This window comes from Carcharhinus amblyrhynchos, chromosome 8 (assembly GCF_965287045.1).
Source record: "Carcharhinus amblyrhynchos chromosome 8, sCarAmb.v2.hapA, whole genome shotgun sequence".
NCBI lineage: Eukaryota > Metazoa > Chordata > Chondrichthyes > Carcharhiniformes > Carcharhinidae > Carcharhinus > Carcharhinus amblyrhynchos.
Window position 1 is genome coordinate 57,936,109 of NC_137331.1, and position 25,011 is coordinate 57,961,119.

Consider the following 25,011-nt stretch of genomic DNA (forward strand, 5'->3'; position numbering starts at 1 on the left):
AATAAATGAATGAGCTTAACATTTACCAATTGAATAATACTTAAACATGACAAGAGACAATTCTTAATTGCTAGCCTATTTCTAGTAGTTCCAATTCAATCAATATTCCTCTTATAGATTTAAATTCTTCTTCAAAATCAGTTATCAATACATATAGGCTTTTACGCTTGCACTTGTTAATAGTCCAAGCGTCTTTTGAACACCCCTGAAGAGAGAGAGAGAGAGAAAGAGAAAAACACATCTGTCTTCTAATAGCCCCAAACAGCAGCCTCCAGAGAGATAGACAGAAAGACGTTGCACTTCCTTCTTTCAGAACCAGGCAGTAACTGACTGTTATTAAAAAAACTGTCCATCTTGCAAGCTTAGCTCCGCCCAGTCTCTGTCTCCATCAATCAACCCAATCAAAACCCTACTCTGCAATCCAAGGGAAAACCTGGGTAAACACAAATGCATTAACTCAGATTAAACAAACACCCTATTAATTAAAATCAATTATTATCCCAGAATCTCAGCATGGAGCTCATATTATCTCAGACACAATGGCACCTTGTAAAGCATAGCCGAATTTTAAACCTATGCCTTACAAGAAGTATGATAAAACTACATTCCTTAAAGGCACAGTATCATCATAAAGGTGAAAATGCAACCACAAGTATTGCTTTTTTGCCTGCTTGTACGAAATGGTTTGCTCATGGAACTTTTTGCTGGGGGAGGGCGGGGGAGGTAAACTCCTACTTTTTGACTTAATGGGATAAATAGTCTCTTTCTGTGCCATAAAGATTTTTACAGCATTTTGAGTATTGGCCAGTCTATCCATGGAAGTCATCATTATGCCAATAGTCTGCAACATCATCACTCTGATGCTTCTGGTGGGCTTCCCCCAATCTCTCCACAATCATGGCATATCCAATTTGAAGGCCTATCAGTAAATCATGCATCGTCCTCAATCATATGATGATTTGTCTCTTCAATGACAGCCCCTAGAACATAGAATGTGACCAGATGAGCACAGTATGGAGAAAGCTGAATCTTCCAATGTGAACATGCTACTGCTGTCCCAGTCTCCACCATTTGCTCTTGTTTATTTGTAAACTGTATGTCACGAAATGAAAGTTAACTATCTGCCTGACAGGTCCCACCCAGAGGGCAAGTATCTGAGCTGATGCATGATCTGTATGAGCCCTGTCTATGACAGTGCACTCTCAGAAGTGCTCAGCTCCACTGAGGCCTTTTGGTCACCATATCCACCAAGTTTTGCTACATAGATGGAGACTTTGCTGGAGATAAAAATCATGTATTAGTCCTGGTAAGAAAAGGATAATGCAAGTTATCACTGGGAAAGTGATCCAATTTTCCTCATTGTTGAAATCAAGTCAACATGACTAGGTGCCACATCACTGGCTTTTATCTGATTCTGTTATGGTAGCTAAGAGTTCACCATCTACCCATCTCCAATAGCAAGAGGTGCCAAGACTCTGTATATTGCCAGCGTTGCTTCCTCTGCAGTTGTGAGCTCTGTTACCTGCAAAAGGCCCCTCTGCTTCTGTCGCTGGTATTCTCTGCTTTCCTCTCTGTCTAGGTCCAAAATAAGAGACCTGTGCATGCTTGAAACCCATCAGAAGATACTCAGCCAGAAGAATTGAAAGAGACAATATGATTCTTTATTCCCTAGTTTCAATCAAACTTCCTGCTATTAACCATATCCTGAAAGGAGATATGTATAACTACGATGACCTGGCTTAACCTCATTAGGTAGTGTGATCCCTGCCCCGTCACCCCATTGGCTGAAAGAGCTCGAAGAAGGGGGCATAAAAACAGCCATTTTCAAGACAAACTCCAGTGATGACTCCACTGTGATCTGGGGCAACACAAGAGGGCGTGCAAGATCCACATTTTTGTCAAGAAGATCCAAAGTTCATCTTTTGACATGAGCTCAGTAAATTGAATCCAGCAGCCCAATCAATTTCATCAGAACAGGTAGTATCTGTTTCTCATCCAATTAGCCTCACTTGAGGAAATGTTAATTTATTATATAAGAATTGTTTGTTTAACCTGTGAGTGTTTTTAATAAAGCTAAGTTCAAACTACAGTTCTTTGTTTGTCTCAAAGTAAGAGCACCTGGGTAAACATAGAAACTAGAAGCAGGAGTAGGTCATTTGGCCCTTCAAGCCTGCTCCCCCATTCGTTTTGATCATGGCTGATCATCGAACTCAATATCCTGATCCTCCCATATTCCTCAATTCCATTAGCCCCAAGAGCAATATTTAATTTCTTCATGAAATCAGACAACATTTTGGCCTCAATTCTGTCGTAATGAATTCCAAACATTCACCACACTCTGGGTGAAGAAATTTCTCCTCACCTCAGTTCTAAAAGATTTCCCCCTTATCTTCAAACCATGACCCTTTGTTCTGGACTCTCCCACATTGGGAACATGTTTTCTGAAGCTACCCTGTCTAACCCTGCTGGAATTTTATAAATTTTTATGAGATCCCCTCTCACTCTTCTAAACTCCAGTCAATATAATCCTAAACAACTTAGTCTCTCCTCACATGACAGCCCTGCCATCCAAGAAATAGCCTGGTAAACCTTCGCTGTAACCTCCTCTACAGCAAGGATATCCTTCCTCAGATAAGGACACCAAATCTGCACACAATATTCCAGGTGTGGCCTCACCAATGCCATATACAATTGCAGTAAAACATCCTTATCCCTACACTCAAATCCTCTCGCTATGAAGACCAATATTGCCTTCTTTACTGCCGACCGTACCTATGTACCTACTTTCAGTGACTGATGCAGGAGGACTCCAAGGTCTCGTTAAGTATCTTCTTCTCTCAATTTATACCTATTCAAATAATGATCTGTCTTCCGATTACTGCTACCCAAGTGGTTAACCTCACATTTATCCAAAGGATTCTACATCTGCTACGAGCATGCCCACACACTCAGCCTGTTAAAGTCATGCTGAAGCATCTTTGCATCATCCTCACAGCTTACCCTCCCATCCAACTTTGTATTATCTGCAAATTTGGAGACAATACATTCAGTGAGTAATAAACTGATCAAAGTGGCTATATAGAGTATTTCACAGACAATATGTAATCTTCCCACTTTTTCAACAGTATAAAAAGCAGTCTGACCACCTTCAGTTCCAAAGAAATAATATTGGACTCAAATTTCCTTCTCCAGAGATGCTGCCAGATGTGCTGTGTTTTTCTAGCACTTCATGTTTTTTCTATTGATATTAGTATAAGCACTTACTGAGGATTTACAGATGTTATGAGTTGCTTTCACATTCATGAGCAAGAGTTGGTTCTACAGCTGTTTTTATTATTTATTTTGTCGACATCCTAGCAAGTTAATGATTGTAATACAACCTGCCTATAGCATAGCAAGTATCGGCTAGCCTATCTCATAGAAGTCATGATGTGGGAATGCCGGCATTGGACTGGCGTAAACACAGTAAAAAGTCTGACAACACCAGGTTTTAGTCCAACCGATTTATTTGATAATACTCACAAGCTTTCGAGGGGACTGCCTCGTCGACGAAGAGGCAGTTCCCTCGAAAGCTTGTGAGTATTATCAAATAAATCGGTTGGACTAAAACCTGGTGTTGTCAGACTTTTTACTATCTCATAGAATCCATGAACTCAAAGAAATAACACCACTTCTCTAAGCACATTTTTGCACTTTATCTTTTGTTTATATTTTCATTCAACTATGAATTTCAAGTTTTTAAATATTTAAGGGTTAATTTTAACCCAGTCTTGAGGTGGGGTAGTTAAGGTAATGGGTGGACTTACCCTGCATTCCCACCCACATGCCATTTTAACTTACCTGAATTCAGATTAGGACAGATTCCCTCTCTAGGATAGGAGTGGCCCCATTTCCATGGCAAAGTTGAGTTCCAATGATTCCATTGGGATATGCACACTTTTCACCAAAAGTTCAACTAAAAGCAACACAATCTCGAACCCAAAAGAATCCAGGCCTCTGAATATCCACTGGGATTTTTTTAAAAATTTAGTAGTTCCTTGTGAACCATGAGGATTCAGTGATGCTCCTTCTGGCCCCACAGGAATATCTCAGATCTCACATCATCTCCCCTTTTCTGAATTCAGACCTTTCAATACTTCCTCTTTCGTTATTCAACTTGCTGGGTATCATTTCCAGGCAGATACCCAGAAATTTTTGTCAATCCATTCCGGATCATAACAAAGAAGTTTCCCCACAATTCCTGCCCTCCCTTAGTATAGGCAAGAAAGCCAAGTTGCCACCTTACGCACTGTACTCCTGCAGACAGTACATTTTATCTCTGCCTTGCTTTCATGCCTTTTCTTTATTTTCCTGTGTACCCAAAAGAGCCAATAAGTCTATAAAAGCAATTACATTGCTATGCAGAGAAGAAATATATACAGACTGTATTTCTGATTAAATAAAAAGTGCTGGTTTCAAAATTGCATTGGATCCCATTAGTATGATGAATCCTGTTTATGTTCAAATAAAGGATGATATTTCCCATCAGTTCTGCAATACATCTCAGTTTTAAACTGATACAGACAGATACTAAGCTATTGGTCTGACACCAGTACACACACACGCACACTCTCTTAAAACCAAATAAATATATTATTCAGGGAGAGAGGAGCAAATTGGCAACACATTGCACAACTCCTTAGCATATTGAATGCTGCAATTATTTTGCAAGTATCCATTAAAGCCTTGCATTTTAGGCATACTGTAACACAGGGCCTACAGAACCCCAAGACCACTTTAATCACTCAACTCGACTGTGAGAACCAAAAAGCCCCGGGATTGTCTTTAATCTCTCATCCTAACCTCTTGGCATCAGTCCAAGGACAAACTTTGACTCAGCTCTCCAGTTCCTCAATGAATGACCAGAAGACTGTTTCCCTTTTCCCCAACTCCAAGTTTCTGTGCAAACCTTTCCACTTATGCCACACTAAGCCCCTACCACTTTTCAAACTTAGAGTTTAGGTGCATCTCTTCCCCTTAATGTTAATTGAATCCTATCCACCCCTTGTTTGTATTCTACTGTTCCATGTCTAATTTCCCCTTCCCCAATCTTCCCTCTACGTTCCATCACTCCCCAGTCCCCCAACTCTCCAACCCTTTCACCCTCATGTCTCTGTCATCTTCCCCTCTCATCACCTAGTCCCCATCCATGTCTCTGTTTTAGAGTGTAGCCCTGCTTGAGACTCGCAGTACATAACACCGTTCTGCCAGAATAACACAGCAACCACGGTGAGCAACCCAGCTCAATACCCGAAACTGCCACCATGTACAGCCCCACCATACATCCGCAGAGTGTGGGCTAACACTGGCATCACTGAGGAAATGGAACAGTACTGTTACAGGTAAGCTTTGAAAGTTGCATTTGCCTCGAAGTGACAAGTGAAGTGAGGGGTGGACAGCGGCACGCCACTTATATGCATTCATAATTTAGACCAGTCTAATTTCCCACTGGTGTGGCATATAATTGGGAAGGGGAATGTGATTCCATCTTTTTAATGAGTAATCATGATATGCTAATATACCGAAATTATGTTCCTGATGAGAAAGCCACTATGAAATCCCGCTATGGAAGTGGCAAGTGGAAAAGTCCGACTATTTTTTCCATCAGTGGGAACGAGACTTTTAGCTTCACTCTTAATTTTCTGCTCCTGCCAGCAAGAAATTGGCATTGGCAGCACCAGAAAATACTGCCCATCATCACCAACCTGGGGATCAGCATTAAACAGAAACCTAACTGGACCAGCCATATACATTCTGTGGCTACAACAACAGATCAGAGGCTGGGTATTCTGCTAAAGTACCTCACCTCTGGGCTTCTCAAACTCTATCCACCATCTGCAAGGAACAAATCAGGAGTATGATAGAATATTCTCTACTTTCCTGGGATGAATGCAATTCCAACAGCACTCCAAAAGCTCAGCATAATCCAAGACAAAACAGTATACCTGACTGGCACTTCATCCACAATCTTACCAGGAGCACACAGTGGCAGCAGTCTGTACACCAGTTCAACTTACCAAGGCTTTTAATAGTGCTTTCCAAACCTGTGGCCTCAACCACAATGAGCAGTTACTTTGGAACACTACTTGCAAGTTCTCATCCAAGTCACAAACCAACCTTCAAATTCCCCCACTGTCTGTGGGCCAAGATTCTGGAACTTCCTACTAAACAAGCACCTTGGAAATCCTACACCACATGGACTTCAGCAGTTCAAGAAGGTGGCTCACTACCACATTCTCCAGGCAATTAGGAGTGTATGGCCTTGCCAGCACTACTTATTTTATTTATTTATAGGCATCACAAATAGGCTTACATTAACACTGCAATGAACTTACTGTGAAAATCTGTGAAAATATTCATAGCCTATGAATGAACAAATGGAAAAAAATTGGGAACATGCTCTAATTTAAATGGAGCAAACTGTACTGATGTGGAAAACACAAAAAAATCCCATTAACAATAGTATGTCTTCAAACTTCTAAAATATAACATCAGTGTGTTACATTCCTGGCCCTGAATATTTGAGTCTTCAGAATGTCTCTAACAAGAATATTCATGCTACCAATTTATTATTTGGAATAATTACTGTCAGCAAAAGAAGCATTTAACCCTCAAATGCACAATATTTCAAAACTCACATTTCCCAATCATGCAGTCCTAACTCTCTTGTAAAATCTCAAATTGAGAGATGACCAGTTCAAAAAGGGCACCAGTACAAAAATGATTTTAAAAATGTTTTGGTTGTCTGGGAGATTATGTAGGGTGGGAAGAAACACTTCAATTTTCTTTTGTGAGGTTTTGAGAGTATGCATAATGCATGACGGAGAATGATAGGTCTGGTCCAAAAGTTACAATTTTAAATTGGGGCAAAGCCCATTTTGATGGTATCAGGCAGGAACTTTCAAAAGTTAATTGGGGGAGTCTGTGGGAAGACAAAGGGATGTCTGGTAAATGACACGCTTTCAAAAGTGTGTTAACCAGGGTTCAGGGTAAACATATTCCTCTTACAGTGAAGGGCAAGGCTGGCAGAAGTAGGGAACCCTGCATGACTCGGGATATTGAGGCCCTGGTCAAGAAGAAAGATGCACATGACATGCATAGGCAGCTGGGATCAAGTGAATCCCTTGAAGAGTATAGGGAGTATAGGAGTAGAGTTAAGAGAAAAATCAGGAAGGCAAAAAGAGGACACAAGATTGTTTTGGCAGATAAGGCAAAGGAGAATCCAAAGAGCTTCTACAAATACATAAAGGGCAAGAGAGTAACAAGGGAGAGAGTAGTGCCTCTTAAGGATCAACAAGGTCATCTATGTGCAGATCCTCAAGAGATGGGTGAGATCCTAAATGAATATTTCTCATCAGTATTTACTGTTGAGAAAAGCATGGATGATAGGGAACTTGGGGAAATAAATAGTGATGTCTTGAGGAGTGTACATATTACAGAGAAGGAGGTGCTGGAAGTCTTAAAGTGCATCAAGGTAGATAAATATCCAGACCTGATGAAGTACATTCCAAGACATTGTGGGAAGCTAGGGAGGAAATTGCAGGTGCCCTAGCTGAGATATTTGAATCATCGATTGTCAGGGGTGAGGTGCCTGAAGATTGGAGAGTGGCAAATGTTGTGCCTTTGTTTAAAAAGGGCTGCAGGGAAAAGCCTGGGAACTACAGGCCAGTGAGCCTCACATCTGTGGTGGGTAAATTGTTGGAAGGTATTTTGAGAGATAGGATCTACAGGCATTTAGAGGCACAAGGACTGATTAGAGACAGTCAGCATGGCTTTGAGAGTGGCAAATCATGTCACACAAATTTGATTGAGTTTTTTGAAGGGATAACCAAGAAGGTAGATAGGGCAGTGCAGTTGATGTTGTCTACAAGTATTTTAGCGAGGCCTTTGACAAGGTAAAACATGGTAGGTTGTTGCATAAGGTTAAATCTCATGGGATCCAGGGTGAGGTATCTAAATGGGTACAAAATTGGCTCCTTGACAGAAGTCAGAGGGTAGTTGCAGACAGTTATTTTTCAAACTGGAAGCCTGTGATCATCGGTGTGCCTCAGGGATCAGTGCTGGGTCCACAGTTATTTGTCATTTATATTAATGATTTGGAAGAAAATAAAGGAGGCATGGTTAGTAAGTTTGCGGATGACACTAAGATTAGTGGCATAATGGACAGTGAAGAAGGTTGTCTCCAATTGCAATGGGATCTTGATCAATTGGGCCAGTGGGATGATGAATGGCAGATGGGGTTTAATTTAAACAAATGCGAGGTGATGAATTTTGGTAGATTGAACCACCGCAGGACTTACTCAGTTAACAGTTAACAAGTGTTGGGGAGAGTTACAGAACAAAAAGATCTAGGGGTACATGTTCATAGCTCCTTGAAAGTGGAGTCACAGGTGGACAGAATGGTGAAGAAGGCATTTGGCATGCTTGGGTTTCATCGGTCATAACATTGAATACAGAAGTTGGGACGTCTTGTTGAAGTTGTACAAGATATTGGTACGGCCACATTTGGAATACTTTGCAATTCTGGTCACCCTATTATAGAAAAGATACTACTAAACTAGAAAGAGTGCAGAAATGATTTACTAGGATGCTACCAGGACTTGATGGTTTGAGTTATAAAGAGAGGCTGGATAGACTGGGACTTTTTTCTCCAGAGTGTAGGAGGCTTTTTTGGAAGAAATTTAGGCAGGATTTTTCCGTGCCCCCACTACATGTTTTGCGGCGGTGGAGGCAGCCCTCCATTGGCCGGTGGCAGGATCTTCTTGTTCCACCATTGTCAACAGGGTTTCCCAATGCATGTACCGTCCTGTCACCAGGAAATTGGCGATGGAGGTTGGCCGTTGGTGCGAATGAAAGATCCCACTGGCGGGAACAGCCAGAAAATTCCAGCCATAGTACATAACAACTAATGAGATAATTAGAATGTTAGTCTTTCTGAATGGGACATAAATTAACTGAGAAAAAATGTTTTTTTGCTCTGTTCAAACAACCACAGCCAACATCTGCAGGGTTTTACAGTTTGTCATCCTTGCCCTTCCTGTGTATGCATCTTACAAGCAGGTCCTCTGACTCACCTCTTTCCTGTTTGATACTGTTATTCTTTCAAACAAATAAATGTATACACGCAAATGACCACGGAAGGAAAAAGAAGTTGAATATAACACAGGATAGTCAATTCAAGTGCTTGGATTGCTCAATATATTTTTGGGCCTACTGTCATTATTTTAAACACCGCGTTTGGTTATTTTCTCACCTATCTGGAACATTCTTTCTGAATACAACCTGTCTAATTGAATTAAAATTTTATAAGTTTCTATAAGATCCCCTCTCACTCTTCTAAACTCCAGTGAATATAAGCTTAATCAATTTAGTCGCTCCAAAAATGACAGTCCTGCCATCCCAGGCATCAGCCCAGTAAACCTTTGCTGCACTCCTCTGTAGATAGCCAAAGCTGCACACAATCCTCTAGGTGTGACCTCACCAACATGCTATACAATTGTAGTAAAATATCCCTATTCCTATATTCAAATCCATGTGCTATGAAGACCAACATATCATTTGTCCTGACAACCAAAAGAGAAAATGCTGGAAAATCTCAGCAGGTCTGGCAGCATCTGTAAGGAGAGAAAAGAGTTGATGTTTCGAGCCCAGATGACCCTTTGTCAAAGCTTAGGCTTTGTCAAAGCTTTGACAAAGGGTCTTCAGGACTCAAAACATCAGCTCTTTTCTCTCGTTACAGATGCTGCCAGACCTGCTGAGATTTTCCAGCATTTTCTCTTTTGGTTTCAGATTCCAGCATCCACAGTAATTAACTTTTATTTGTCTTGACAAAGTGCTTTGACAAATGGTCATATGGACTCAAAACATCTGCTCTTTTCTCTCCTTACAGATGCTGCCAAACCTGCTGAGATTTTCAGCATTTTCTCTTTTGGTTTTTATATCTTGATTGCCTGCTGTACATGCACTTACATTAAGTGATGATGCATGAGGGCACCAAGGTCTCACTGAGTATCCATGTCTCTCAATTTATAGCCATTCAGATGACAATCTGTCTTCCAATTATTGCTACCAAAGTGGATAACCTCACATTTATCCACATTATACAGCCCACTCATTCAGCCTATCCAAATCATGCTGAAGCATCTCTGCATCCTTCTCATAGCTCATCTTCCCACCCAACTTTGTATCATATGCAAATTTGGAGATAATACGTTTACTTCCCTCATCCAAATCATTAATATATCAAGTGAACTGTTGGGGTCCGAGCACAGATCTCCATGGTACCCACTAGTCCCTGTCTGCCTATCGGAAAAAGACCCATTTATTCTAACCAGTTTTCTATCCATTTCAAGACACAGAATATTAAAGTAAATAAATAGGCCATTAGACCAGGAAAACTTGTGCTTCCAGTTCTTTCCACTAGACTTGAACACATAATCGAGGCTAGCACATATGCGCAGTACTGAATATGTGCTGTATTCTTAAAGGTGCCACCTTTTGGATGAGACATTGAACTATTCCCCATAAATAAAAGCAAATTACTTTTGATAAGATAAAGATGCTAGAATCTGAAACCAAAAGAGAAAATGCTGAAAAAGACATAGAAGTTTTGACTAAGGGCCATCTGGACTCCAAACATCAGCTCTTTTCTCTCTTTCCTGATGCTGTCAGACCTGCTGAGATTTTCCAGCAAACTATTATCCCATTGGCCCTCTTAGTTGGAAATAAAATGCACCATGAGACTATTTCAAAAACAAATGTGTGTTCTCTTCTGTTTCCTGTCCAAACTGCTGTTTCTGGGAGCTTGCTTGTGTACAAATTGGTTGTCATGTTTCCTACATTGCAATATTGACTTCAGAAGTACTTCATTGGCTGTAAAGCATTTTGGGATGTTCTGAGGTCTTGAATAATCATAAATTCTCTTGGTTTCTTTAACTTTATGCTATGTGTAGTGAATGCTACTAGATTTTGCCTCAGTGTTTTTCACTTCGCTTTAGAATACCTGTGTATCTTTTCTCACAATAAAGCAGGTCCAGATTTTGCTGTATTTGTGCACAGAATGTTTCAGTGTGAGAGCAGACACAAATGGAACTGAGCACACTGTAATCATCAGTGAGCAGTCCCTTCTGACTTTATGGATAGAGACGTTATGGAAATCATTGATGAAGCAGCTGAAATTGATAGGTCCCAGACATTGCCCTGAGGTATTTCTGCAGCAATGTCCTTATACTGAGATAACTGACCTCCAAAAACCATCTCCTGACTCACTAAAACCTTTCCGAAGGCATAAGTCAGCAGTGTGAAGGAATACTCTTCACTTTCCTGGATGAGTTCAGTTCCAAGCTACAACACTGAAGAAGCTACACTCTATCCAGGACTAAGCAGCCTGTTTGATTAGCAACCCATCTACCACATTAAATATTCACTCCCTCCCACCAGCACACCATATGGTAAGACTGTGCACTGCAATAATTTGCCAAGGCTTTTCAACAGTACCTTCCAAAGCTGCATGCTCTACCAAGATGAAAAGGAGCAGCTGACTGAAGAAAACACCTCCACCAGAAGGTCACACACCATTCTGACTTGAAAATATATTGCTGTTCCTTTCCCGTCACTGAAACTCCCTATCTAATAGCCACTGGACGTACCTACACCACACAGACTGCAGTGGCTAACTTGCAACCTTCTCAAAGGCAATTGAAATGGGCAATAACTATGGGCCTTGTCAGTGATGCGCATATCCCATACACAAATATAAAAAATGACCAAGGATATGGTAGTTGGATAGATTGGGTGGATATGCTTTGCTTTTTGTGGTCAGGACGTAGCTTGGCAATTTTCCACATGGTTGGGAAATGCCAGCATTGCAGATGCACCAGAACAGTTTGGTTAGATGCAATCAGAAAACTGCACATTGCAATGACACCATATTTGTAAAACCATTCCAAGGACATCAACATCTATTAAATTTATCATTTTGTTTTGTAGATGTCGCTCAAGGCCAGAATTTATTGCCCATCCCAAATTGCTCTTGAGAAGGTAGTAGTGAGCTGTCTTCATGATGTGATGATACTGTGCCTTTAAAAAAAAATTCATATCATGTTTCTTGAAAGTGGTATGTTTGGAATTCAGCTCTGTTTTACACCATGCCAATTTGTCTCTACCACACAGCTCACATGCTGAGAATGCAGGCTAATGATTGATTTTAGCTAGGGTGTGTTTGTTTTAATCTGAGTTAATGTATTTTTGTTTATTTTGGGTTTTTTTTCCCCTGGGACTTTCAGAGTAAGATTTGATTAGGTTTATTTGCAGGGCAGAGTCACGTGAATGGTGGAGCTGAGCTTGCAGGGAAAACACATATTCATTTTGACTTAAAACAGTTAGTTTCTGCCTGGTCCTGAAAGAAACAAGAGATGTCTCTCTATTCCTCTCTCCAGAAGTGTTCAAAAGTCTCTATAGACTATTAACAAGCACAAGTATGTACGCCTGTATATTGCTAATTGATTTGGAAGATGAGTTTAAGTGTATAAAAGGAATATTGCTTGAACTGGAACTAATAGAGACAGATTAGCAGTTAAGAATTATATCTTGTCATGTTTTTAAGTATTTCAAAAGGCAAAAGTTAAATTAATTGATTTGTTATAGTTAAACCGTATTGTCAAATAAAGTTTGTTTTAATAAAAGCTTCCTCGTGTGCCAACAGAATCATACCTGGAGTGAAACACATTTTCCTCACGCTAAAGCCAAAATAAAACAACTGTTGGGGTCTACTTGGGCTTCATAACATACTTTGGGGTTTCTGCTTTGGCACCCTAACAATGAACAGCTGCAATCCATGTGGGGAATGTACACCACAGAGCTGTTAGGAAAGGACTTCAGGATTTTGACACAGTGATGATGAAGTAATATATTTCCATGTCACGGCAGCCTGTGACTTGGATAGGAACTTATAAGTGGTGGTGCTCCCATAAATTGGGTGACTTGCTAAAACAGTTGCGAGTCAATCATATTGTTGTCAGCCTGGAGTCATAAATAAACAGGCGAGCTGGAGGTCGTATGTTTTTCTCTCTCTAAAGGACATTAGTGACCTAGAGAGATTTTACAACAATTTGTTAGTTTTATAATTGCCATTGCTGATAACACATTTTTAGTCCAGATTTATTTAATAACATTAAATTTAAATTTTCCAGAAATTTGAAATTATATTTTTAAATTATTCGCCTAGGATTGCGAATAATAGAAAGATACTGACAGGCTGATTGAATATTTCCAGCATTTACTGTTTTAATTTAGAGTTCTAGCATCTGCACTATATTGCTTTTGGATTACTAGTTCAGGAGCCATACCTAAATACATGTCAAATTACACCTTAGTACATAATACCTTCTGAAGATAATCTAATTTTGTATCTATTTTCTTTCTTTCTGCCCTATTCCAATATGATTTTTTCATAGATCATAATTTTCAGCTAAAATCTATGAAATCATTAAGCCACTCAAACTATCATTTCCATTGATAGGTTTATTAGTTAACTGCAACAACAAACATTATTACCATTGAGAACTTGAAAGCTCTGTCCAAAAGGACATACATAACAAGGAAATAGTCCAGATAGCGCCCCTTTTCTGGTCAGATACTAGTCTTACAACTATTTCAGTACAGTTATTGCATAAAATACTCCAACATTAATTATTATGGGCTTATCAGTTCTTCATACATCAATGCATCAATGGGACCTTTGTGTCTCAAATCACTTTTATGAATCTTGCTTCAGCCTTAAGTGCAGCCAGCAGCTACTGGCAATTGACCATCCATTTGCTCACTACCCAAACAATACCATGATCTGTTTTACAATGCCATTAGTGTTCTAGTAAAACCAATGTCCTTGCTTCTTTGAGTTCATTATTCTGCATATATTCAACAAACTGCCAGGAATTTCAGAGCTCTCACGATGTGGTAAGGGGACGATTTAGTCCTCACAAAAGCAGCACAAAGAGCACACCAGTCTACCAGGGCAACTAAAATTTTCAACAAACTCATTTTGTGTCACATTGAATAGAGCAGCTACATTAACAGTAAGAACGGTGGTAAATATTTAGTAACACTTTTACTCTCTACACCTGCACTTTTTGATTTTCAAAGAAGTACAGCACTGCGAATTAGAAATTCATTCAAGTTGAGCAACATGTAATTACTTTTGAATGAATCCCTAACGGCCCATTTTGATGACTTCAGGTTTTGATTAGTATTTTGCTTTCATCCTCAGGGATTCTGGATTTAATTTCATTCAAACACTGGCATGTTTAAAGCTGTTATTTAGTATTCTTTGAAGTGTTGCCTGATTGATGATTTTAGCTGTGAAATAGAAATGATTTAACACCAGATCGCTCAGTGCTCACTTTAAAATATTTTTGGCTTCCCACCGTTGATAAAGTTGGCCAGGCTTTTATAAACTTTACACAAAATAAGTCACAGATATTCTTCGCTCTAATTAAGAAGCAGGAATGGTTACCAGGCTGGCCTATTAACAGTGCGATGCAAGGGCCTTTTGAGTTAGGTGGATGAGACATCAATCGTTGAATGGAAATGGGAGGAAGGACAACATAGGCATGCACTCTGAGTGAACTTACTGTAAGAAGTGTTGATAAGTATCATGTTTCATAGTAACCAGGGGAAATTTACTTAACCATAACTTGTACTTGTCAGTCCTGTATCTTGGTCAGTACTGAATAAAAATTGCTAATATACTCACTCATCTATCTGAGCAATATAGATTTCCAGTTCCTTTACAACTGTCTGTAGCTTATTCAGAAGTTTTTGATATGCATCTTGTGTTTCCACGTCCTTTTCCTTTAGGAGGAAGTGCAGACCAGGCCCATTTTGCTGACCCAAACTATGTCCAGAGGGAGCTGCCATGGTGGTGATGAAATGATGGACGTATTCCACTGTGTCCAATTTATCTATGAAATAACAGCAATGTGAAAATTGAGCGCTAAATGTTGAATTTCCTTCATAGTAAGGAGACTGAAAAGAGTATCTGACAATATTGTAATGCATGTCAACATGAACTACCTGTCAGATTAGAATATGAGTTCAATCATTTAAATGAATTTGGTTTCATCTGTCTGATGGAATAACCACATACATGTTACGATTAGGTGATATAACCAATGAATGCCTGCAAAACTTTACTTGTCTGTAGTTCTCATTCAAATACAGTAAGATCTATTTTACAAGTATATGGAGTTAGCTCCTTGCAAGGGTTTTATTTGTGTGTCAGGATTAAAGGACCAGAGATAAAAATCAAATTCTATCAAATCTTTAAAAAAAGGTCAATTCATAAATGTTTATCATCTCATAAAAGAAGTGATTGTACAGTCCGGCACACCCAGAGAAGTGTTGTTGTCAGACTTTTTACTGTGTTTACACCCAGAGAGGAACAGCATTTAATAAGAACTTATTCCTCTTTAAACAGGCAAACAGCCCATTAATTTACTGCAGCTTCCATCCAACAGAGTCCTGTGTCACCTATTACAAACTGACCTCTAACTAAACATTCTCTCAAACATCAAAATCAAAACACAGACATAGTGCAGAACACTGGACTCCAGATCACAAATAGGTTTTGTCAGTTATTTGTGACAAATGCTTCCTTTTCCATCATGACTACCATGGTGCCTCTTACTAAACTTATTTTGATACTATATTACAGTGCTACCCAAGTACCAAGGATGCAAGTGGATCTTAGCTGTGGAATTTCATTAAGAGCCTCTTAGGATTTGGTTGGCCCACATCTCAAGGCTCCTGCAGCCTGGGAGGACTCTTCAACAGGTTGGATCATTACGAAGCTCATTGAAAAAACTGGTCCTGTATCCTGACACCTACATGATCAGTCATTTGCACCGATTAGATGGATAAGCTTATAAGCTGACATCAGTGGAAAGAGTCTTAATAGGAAAAAGATTCATACTTATGAACATACAAAAAAGGAGAAGTAAACCATTTGGTCTCTCAAACCTGCTCTGCCATTCAATACGATCTTGGTTGAACTGTTTGAATTCCACATTCTTATCATGAAGTACAATTCTGGCATACTAACTGTGCTAAATTTTGAATCTGAATGCCAACTAGTCACCAAGAATGCAGATTTGATTATATCAATTGGATCCTGCAGACCTTAAAACATGGCACCCCAAAGTTCTCAGAAGTTGCTTCACATCAGTTGATCTCACCTGAAGGCCAGTGCTGGATGTATCAATGTTGGATACACTGAATAGACTTGAGCCATCTGTGTAAGAGGTGCCACTAACCACCGCAGATACATTGTGTTTAATCTTTCTCACATATTGGCATTGAGGATGGATAACACAGATGAGCTTCATTGTGACCCTTGTTATCTGCCTTGGATGCCTCAAAATGGTCTTCAGTGCATCTATGTGAGAGTGAAGGTCATCCAACATTCTTCTTGGAACAAATTTGAGCCCATAGAATCAGGTGCCAGAGGCTGACTTCTGCAGAAACACCATTCTGCATTTTCAGATCCTATTTTCATCTCTCATTACTGTGCCATCTGGTATGTGGAAAATTTAATGAGAATGCAAGGTAATGTCAGAGGATGAAGGTGTAGTGTAAGGGTCTGGCATATGCAGGGCTAATGTGGAAATGAGTACAATATAGCCCACACAGTCGTGTAAGAGAAAACATGACCCACACTTCGGAGTCAGTCCTATGTTGAATAGAGCTATGTGTACAAGCCAGCATGAAGACACTTCCTAGCTTGAACTCTTTACTATATATGTTTACATAGTTCCTGTTGTTAATAAATAAAGACTAGTTCTTGGCCAGAGCTAGCTTTAAAAATCTGATCTTTTAAAAGAGCAACCTAGTTCCAAGAGCACGTAGCCAAGTGGATTCCCCTGTACACGTGGCTCAGTCAGAAAGGAGAAAATTAAGTAATTAGCAAGACTTGCAACAAAAAAATCAGCTTTCAATTTCAGCAAAGGCCAAGGTTCAACACTTTAGTGACCCTAAAGCATAGCGTTGAAACAGAGAAGTCTGCAGCGAGTTAATCCAGGCAGCCAATGTTTAAAATCATTGCAAGGCTCATTGCGAGCACCATTGTTGCAGGAGCCCACCAAAATGGCAGGTATGGGTAAACACTATGTCTTTGAATGCACAGCAGCACCAACTTGAATTTCAGCAATGTCTTAAGGTTGAACCTACACTTGAAATTTTTTAACCATGGGTCAGAAATCCACATTCCCAGTTTAGTTGGACTTATCCTAGGCTCAAATCATTCATGCAATTGAGGACATTATTATTAGGCAAGGAATCAATGATCGTCTGCTACATTTGAATAAGTACTAAAATCAAGCAGTGTTCATTTTAACCTATGAATCAGCACAATCCTCAAAAAGGATACATTTTATAAGCATGCTGAGTACCAGGGAACCTGTCGACTCATTAATTAATAATCTGCACAGGATGGCTGAAGGCTGCAAATGCAGAGACCTAAAATCTGAATATATCAGGGTTGTGGTAGTAGTAATAGTGGATGACACACAGTCAGACATTCTGCAAGCGAAAGAAGATTCAACCCTTGCGAAAGTTATTCACTTTGTTCAGTAGTCTGAAATCATTGTGTGGTACAGGTCCATTTTAAAAGGAGAAAGTAAACCATGACAAAGGAAAATCCACAGACCAGTTAGTAAAACAGCACAGAAACAGGGACATGCCAGATCAAGGGAAACAAAACCCTAATCTCCAGTAGAGTGATCATGCCAGCACTATGGAGCAAAATGCCCCCATAGGCAAAATCTCCTGTAATTTCAGCCTATTGCTGTCAATGTAATAGGATTGGACATTTAGGCAAACTGTGCTAGACCAAAACATCTAAACGCAGAGAGGACCCAAAGATAATTGATGAGGCTGTGACTGCACACCAAAAAGACACAGATTTCACCCAAGAAGGGTGAATTTTACCTGCATTATGAGGTCAAAGATCCAAGATTTTCATATTGGAATGCGGACATTTCAGCCAACAGCTATCTCACAAACTTTAAATTGGATGTAGGAGCCTGTGTTACAGTCCTAACAGATAACTGATAGTTGTCTTTCCTATCAGACAATTGGCTTCAAACAACAGACACATCATTCTATGGGCCTGAAGGAATCCAACTTCTGGTCACAGGCATGATTCTGGAACCTCTAAGGTACAGAACAAAGAAATCTTCATACTGATATACGTCATCCGTAACCAGTCTTTTTCTGTGCCTGTGTAACCCTGGATTTCCTCAAAATGGCAGAAGAGGTCAAGACAACTTCTGTCATAAATTATAAAAAACTGCAAATTCCCAAAAGCTCAAACAAACAAAAGTATCCTAACTGGGACTTCAGCTCTGAACTGTCCTCTTTCTCTCTTTGCAGGGCAGGCTCCCAGTCACCAACTTCTGCCTTATTAAATATTCCCGGCTACCAAACTCATCACAAGAGAGATCACAAGATTCCACCCTAAGTATTATGTCTTCATGAGAAACCTGTTTTTGCTCTTGAAATCAGACAAATTATTTCAATAGAAACACTTAATTTGACTGCTTATATTTTTGATTCTGCTACATTGGCAACTGTATCTCCAGTAGTATCATCGTGTAATGAATTTGTGTAAACAAGAATTTTGGATGGGAAGACAGAAACCATAGACAACACATAGATATCAAGTTTGGGTAATAAATAATTATGCAACTTGCACATCTGCCAGGTTTGGATTCTCCAGCCCAAATATGCATTATATATTTTCATTGAAGTTAGTGAGAGATGAGAGCAGAGGTCTTACCCTGGTCTAAGCTTTTCTGGTCGATATCATTGCTAGATTGTTTCCGACTATCCAGTTGTACACCAAATGCGCTGCCCAGTGACGCAACATTCTTAGGATATGACACTTCTATCACATTTATATGGCAATTGGTGGGGCAGAAATCACTGCTGTGTAATGGTGAAATTTTGGACTTGGCTTGCTTGAAAGTCGGCCAGGCTCGGTTTTTCAGAACTCGTGAAAACTAAACCAAAAATATTGGAAAAAGTCTCAAATTATACTTACTGATATTAATTAAAAACTATATAGATATTAATCCCATCACTTTTAACAAAAATAATGATAATATGAAAGCTGCATCAAAGCTTCCCAGTGGGTCTGTAAGTAATTGCACCATATAACACAGAAGCATATAGACAAGAAAGGCTCCAAAATTATCAAGTGAAACAGCAGTGAGATGAGAGAATTCCGGGTTCTTGAAGAGATGAAAGACATGAAAAGAATCAGAGGGAAAAAGTTAATTTGCAAAATTTAGATTAATTCAAAGTCTTAAATTCAGGAAGTTATGTTAAATTTGTAAAGAATACTGTTTTGGCCTTAGTTGGAGTATTGCATCCAAACCCACATCCAAATCCAGGCACCACACTTCAGAAAAGATGTGAAGGCTTCAGAGAGAGTGCAGGAAAGATTCATGAGAATGGTCCTCAGGGATCGGGAACTTCAGTTGTGTTGAATGATAGGGGAAGTTGGAACTGTTTTCCTTGGAAAAGAGAAAATTGAGAGGAAGTTTGATAGAGGTATTCAAAACCATGATGGGTCAGAATATCAAGCTGTACAATCAGTTTGGGTAAGATACGAAATAGAAAGAGAATTCAAAACTGGAGTAGTTTATAGGCCCCTTAACATTAGCTACATAGTCAGACAGGGTACATCAAAAAATAATTAGGGTCAGCAAGAAAGATACTGCAACAATCCTGCATGGCTTCAATCTTGATGTAGAGATGCCAGCGTTGGACTGGGGTAAACACAGTAAGAAGTCTCACAACATCAGGTTAAAGTCTAACCAGTTTATTTGATAGTAATCCCACAAGCTTTCGGAAACAATGTTCCCTTGTCAGGTGTGTGGAAGGTTAGACTTTAACCTGATGTTGTGAGACTTCTTACTGGCTTCAATCTTCACATTGATTGGGCAAATCTAATTGGTAATGGTAGCCTGGAGGATATGTTTGTCGAGTGTATTCTGGATAGTTTCTTAGAACAGCATACTTTGGAACCTACTGGAAACCAATAATTGCCTGATCAAATCAAACAACACATTCTTTTGTAACAAGAGAGAGGAAGCCTATATGTAACTAGCTCACTTTTACAAAACCCAAAACAAAAGTGTTAGACGTGATTTCATGACTGAGTAGGTCTCTTTGAACAATCCTGAATGTGCTAATAGCTGCACTAATAACTCATTTAAGATCATTAATCAAGTTGGTCAGGTGGCTCATTTACAGTTACTAGACGCAACGTGTATTCACATGCAGCATTCGGACTCTGTAAACAAAAGCAGCGTGTTCAAGCCTAACATCTTTTTTGAATTATCTGAGAGTCTGAGGAGCCAAGAGCTCCTTGTTACTTTATCCATGGCATCACCATGGCAAATCAGAGTTGCTCTGGCAACTAGTCAGCAACGTATTTCCCCTGTCGTTGTGATCATTTGAAATTTGGAATACTTGCATTCATCTTGATGAGTACAAGACAAAATACTTCAGCAACATATCTCTCTTTTTATTATATTCAACTGCTGTACTACCAAGTGAAAGAGGTGACAATTTTACCTGCATTATGATCCACACCATTAAGGAGCTTCTCCACATTTACCAAAGCCATTTTGTCACAAATCAATTGAGTTCTTAGAATCACATGAGATTGCTAGATTTAAGCATGGACATAATCAACATGAAACTGTGCTTTGATTAAATTGTCCATGTGATATCTGCAGCAGTGCAGATGAAAATTAGATTCCCTCAAATCTCAGCACCTCAAAGATGATCATACCTTCTTGTAGTTTGTGATCCTTCGGTTAATGCGCTCGAGCTTTTCACTGCGCATAATGTTGAATTTTGAATGTAATTCAGGAGGCATTCCTTCACCTAAACAGTTTAGTCTGCTGCAATGTTCCACAAACTGCTCATCATTTTTAGCCAAACATTCAAGGATCTGTAAAATAAATGTTATATAATAAATAGCTTAACAATTATTTCAAACTATGGAGTGAAAAAAGAAAGTACATCTAATGAAGTTATAGAATTGCATAGAACATTTCCAACAATTTTCTTGAGGTGAGGTTTCCACGATTCGTTATGCCAAATTATAGCACAGTGATTAGAAATCAAGTTACTGTTCCCAGGACAGCTCTCACAATGTTCTGAGCAAGTGTGTTATCCAGCCTAGATGTAGTGTAGGCCACCTCTTGATATAGAAAAGCAATAAGATAAAAGTAGAGAGAAAAATAAGTTAAGTGGATAACCTGATGACACAACTTTTGATTTGCCAATACCGCACTCAATTGATCCTGATGGCCTTTCATTAGAACTGGGAAAGTTAGAAATTAGTTTTAAGCAAGGGAAAAAGTGAGGAGATGGGAAGTGGGAAAAAAAGAGAATGCCCATGATAGGGTAGACAACAGGAGAGATTAAATGAAAAAACAGTTAGTGGTGCAAGGCCAAAGGGTATTAATTGGACAAGTAGAGTCATAGAGGTTTACAGCATGGAAACAGGCCCCTCGGCCCAACTTGTCAATGCCACCCTTCTTTTAAAACCCCTAAGCTGGTCCCAATTGCCTGCCTTTGGCCCATATCCCTCTAACCCATCTTACCCATGTAACTGTCTAAACGCTTTTTAAAAGACAAAATTGTACCCACCTCTACTACTACCTCTAGCAGCTTGTTCCAGACACTCACCACCCTCTGAGAAAAAATATGGCCCTCTCGACACTTTTGTATCTCTCCCCCCTCACCTTAAACCTATTCCCTCTACTTTTAGTCTCCCCTACCTCTGGGAAAAGATATTGACTATCTAGCTGATTTATGCCCCTCATTATTTTACAGACATCTATCAGATCATCTGTCAGTCTTCTACACTCCAGAGAATAAAGTCCTACACTATCCAGCCTCTCCTGAGAACTCAAACCATCAAGTCCCAGTAGCATCCTAATAAATCTCTTCTGCTCTCTTTCTAGTTTAATATCCTTTCTATAATAGGGTGACCAGAACTATACACAGTATTCCACGTGTGCCCTTCACAATATCTTGTACAACTTCAACAAGACGTCCCAATTCCTATATTCAATGTTCTGACCAATGAAACCATGCATGCTGAATGCTTTCTCCACCAATCTGACCATCTGTGACTCCACTTTCAAGGAGCTATGAACATGTACCCCTAGATCTCTTTGTTCTGTAACTCTTTCTAGTGCCCTACCATTAACTGAGTAAGTCCTGCTCTGGTTCAATCTACCAAAATGCATCACCTCGCATTTATCTAAATTAAACTCCATCTGCCATTCATCAGCCCACTGGCCCAATTGATCAAGATCCCGTTGCAATCGAGATAACCTTCTTCGTTTCTGAAGTATTATGCCACCAATCTTGGTATCATCTGCAAATTTATTAACCATGCCTCCTATATTCTCATTCAAATCATTCATATAAATGACAAATAACAGTGGACCCAGCACCGATCCCTAAGGCACATCGTTGGTCATAGGTCTCCAGTTTGAAAAACAACTCTCTACAATCGCCCTCTGGTTTCTGTCAAGCCAATTTTGTACCCATTTAGCAACATCACCCTGGATCCCCTGAATTTAACCTTATGCAACAACTTATCGTGAGGTACCTTGTCAAAGGCCTTGCTAAAATCCTTGTAGACAACATCAACTGCACTGCCCTCATCTACCTTCTTGGTTACCCCTTGAAAAAACTCAATCAAATTTGTGAGACATCATTTTCCACTCACAAAGCCATGTCAACTGTAAAGAAACAAAACATGTGGTTAGAGGAGATATAATAACAGAACAATGAAAATTGTTTTCTGAAAACAAAATCAAGAAAAATGAGAGCAAAACCAAAACTTTCATAGAGAAAGGAAATAAAATGGGCATAGAGATTGGAATCTGCTGTTGCTGAACACAATATTGAATCTAAAAACTATAGAATGCCTTATCAAATACAGAAAGAAAATGCAAATGATCTGTGATACTTGCTCAGACTGAAGATTTGGATAAAAGCAAGTTAGTGCAGATGCTGAAATCTGAAACAAAAACAGAAAATACTGGAAAATCTCAGCAAGTCTGACAGCATCTGTGGAGAGAGAACAGAGCTCAAGTTTCGAGTCTGGATGACTATTTCTCAGCCAAAGATTTGGGCTCCACTTAATCTGTCCAAATATCTGACTTTCTGCTTTAAAATACTCATTGTATGGAGTACTAGCTTCATTTAGTATTTTTGCTCCCATTTTGCAGTAACAGTGTTATTACTGCTTAGCAGTAACAGTGACCCGAGCTGGGAATCGAACCCAGGACCCTGGAGCTGTGAAGCAGTAGTGCTAATCACTGTACTACCTTGCCACCTTTAAGGCAGCAGGGCAGAAAGATAAGGTGGTTAAGAAGGTATATGAGATACTTGTATGTATTAGCCGAGGCATAGAATATAAGAACAGGGAGGTTAAGATGGAGGTGTATAAAACACTTATTAAGCCACAGCTAGAGTACCGTCTGCAATAACACCTTATTGGTGTTAATGGCTAGGGCAACATGGGTACCACTGATATCCCAACCACCTCTACCTATTTCACCAGCTCCTTCAAATAAGAACATAGAAACAGCATATGGAAACTGGTCCATCATGAATGATTTATACCTCATCTTCACCAACCAGCTGATTCAGAAGATCAAGATTCAGCTGGTGAGGGATCGCTCACTGAGTACTACATTGGGAACCAGCCCTCTGTCTTAGAAAGAAACTTGCCCCAATTTCTTAAGTATTATACAATCATACAGTCATAGAATTTACAGCACAAAAAGAAGCTTTAAAGCCCATCGTGCTGTACTGGCCATCAAGCACCGATCTATTCTAATCCCACTTTCCAGTACTCGATCCGTAACCTTGTGTGTAATGGCATTTCAGTGCTCATCTACATGCTTCTTAAATGTTATGAGGGTTCCTGTCCCTACCACCCTTTCAGGCAGTGAGTTCCAGATTCCCACCACCTTCTGGGTGAAAAAGTCTTTCCGCAAATCCCTCTAAATCTCCTGCCACTTACCTTAAATCTATCTCTCTCTCTCGCTCTTTCTCCCCTCCAAACGAACTCCCCCGCCGGCCAAATTGTTGAATCTTCTACTAAGGGGAAAAGTTTCTTCCTATCTATGTCCTACATAAGTTGGTACATGCCAACTACCAGCCCCCCCCGCCCCCCGCCCCCCCACTCAGCCTTCTCTGCTCTAAGGAAAACAATCCAAGCTTAACCAGCCACTCTTCACTGCTGAAATGCTCCAATCCAAGCAACATCTTAATGAATCTTGTCTGCATTTTTTCTAGTTGCATCACATCCTTCCTATAGTGTGCCAACCAGAGCACACACAGTACTCTAGCTGAGGCCTAATAAGTGTTTTATGCACCTCCATCTTAACCTCCCTGTTCTTATATTCTATGCCTCGGCTAATACATACAAGTATCTCATATACCTTCTTAACCACCTTATCTTTCTGCCCTGCTGCCTTAAATGTGGCAAGGTAGTACAGTGATTAGCACTACTGCTTCACAGCTCCAGAGTCCTGGGTTTGATTCCTGGCTCGGGTCACTGTCTGTGTGGAGTTTGCACATTCTCCTCGTGTCTGCATGGGTTTCCTCTGGGTACTCCGGTTTCCTCGCACAGTCCAAAGATGTGTGGGTTAGGTTGATGCTAAGAAATTGCCCCTTAAGTATCCAGGGCTGTGTAAGTTAGGGGGATTAGTGGGTATAATATGTAGGGATATGAGGGTAGGGCCTGGGTGGGATTGTGTTCGGTGCAGACTTGATGGGCCAAAGGGCCTCTTTCTGCACTGTAGGTTTCTATGATTCTATGATTCAGGGATCAATGGACATGCACCCCCAAGGTCCCTTTGGACTTCAGTA

General features: G+C 39.9%; 1 protein-coding gene across 1 annotated transcript in view; it reads right to left on the minus strand.

The window, feature by feature from the left end:
• prex2 (phosphatidylinositol-3,4,5-trisphosphate-dependent Rac exchange factor 2) overlaps window positions 1-25,011 on the minus strand; it is a 415,983-nt gene that overhangs the window by 153,396 nt on the left and 237,576 nt on the right. Inside the window, exons 23-25 of the mRNA XM_080194118.1 lie at window positions 20,897-21,058; window positions 18,872-19,094; window positions 14,792-14,999 (exon numbers count right to left, since the gene is read on the minus strand). Coding sequence (XP_080050244.1) covers window positions 14,792-14,999; window positions 18,872-19,094; window positions 20,897-21,058 — 593 coding nt within the window. The remainder of the gene's footprint in view (window positions 1-14,791; window positions 15,000-18,871; window positions 19,095-20,896; window positions 21,059-25,011) is intronic.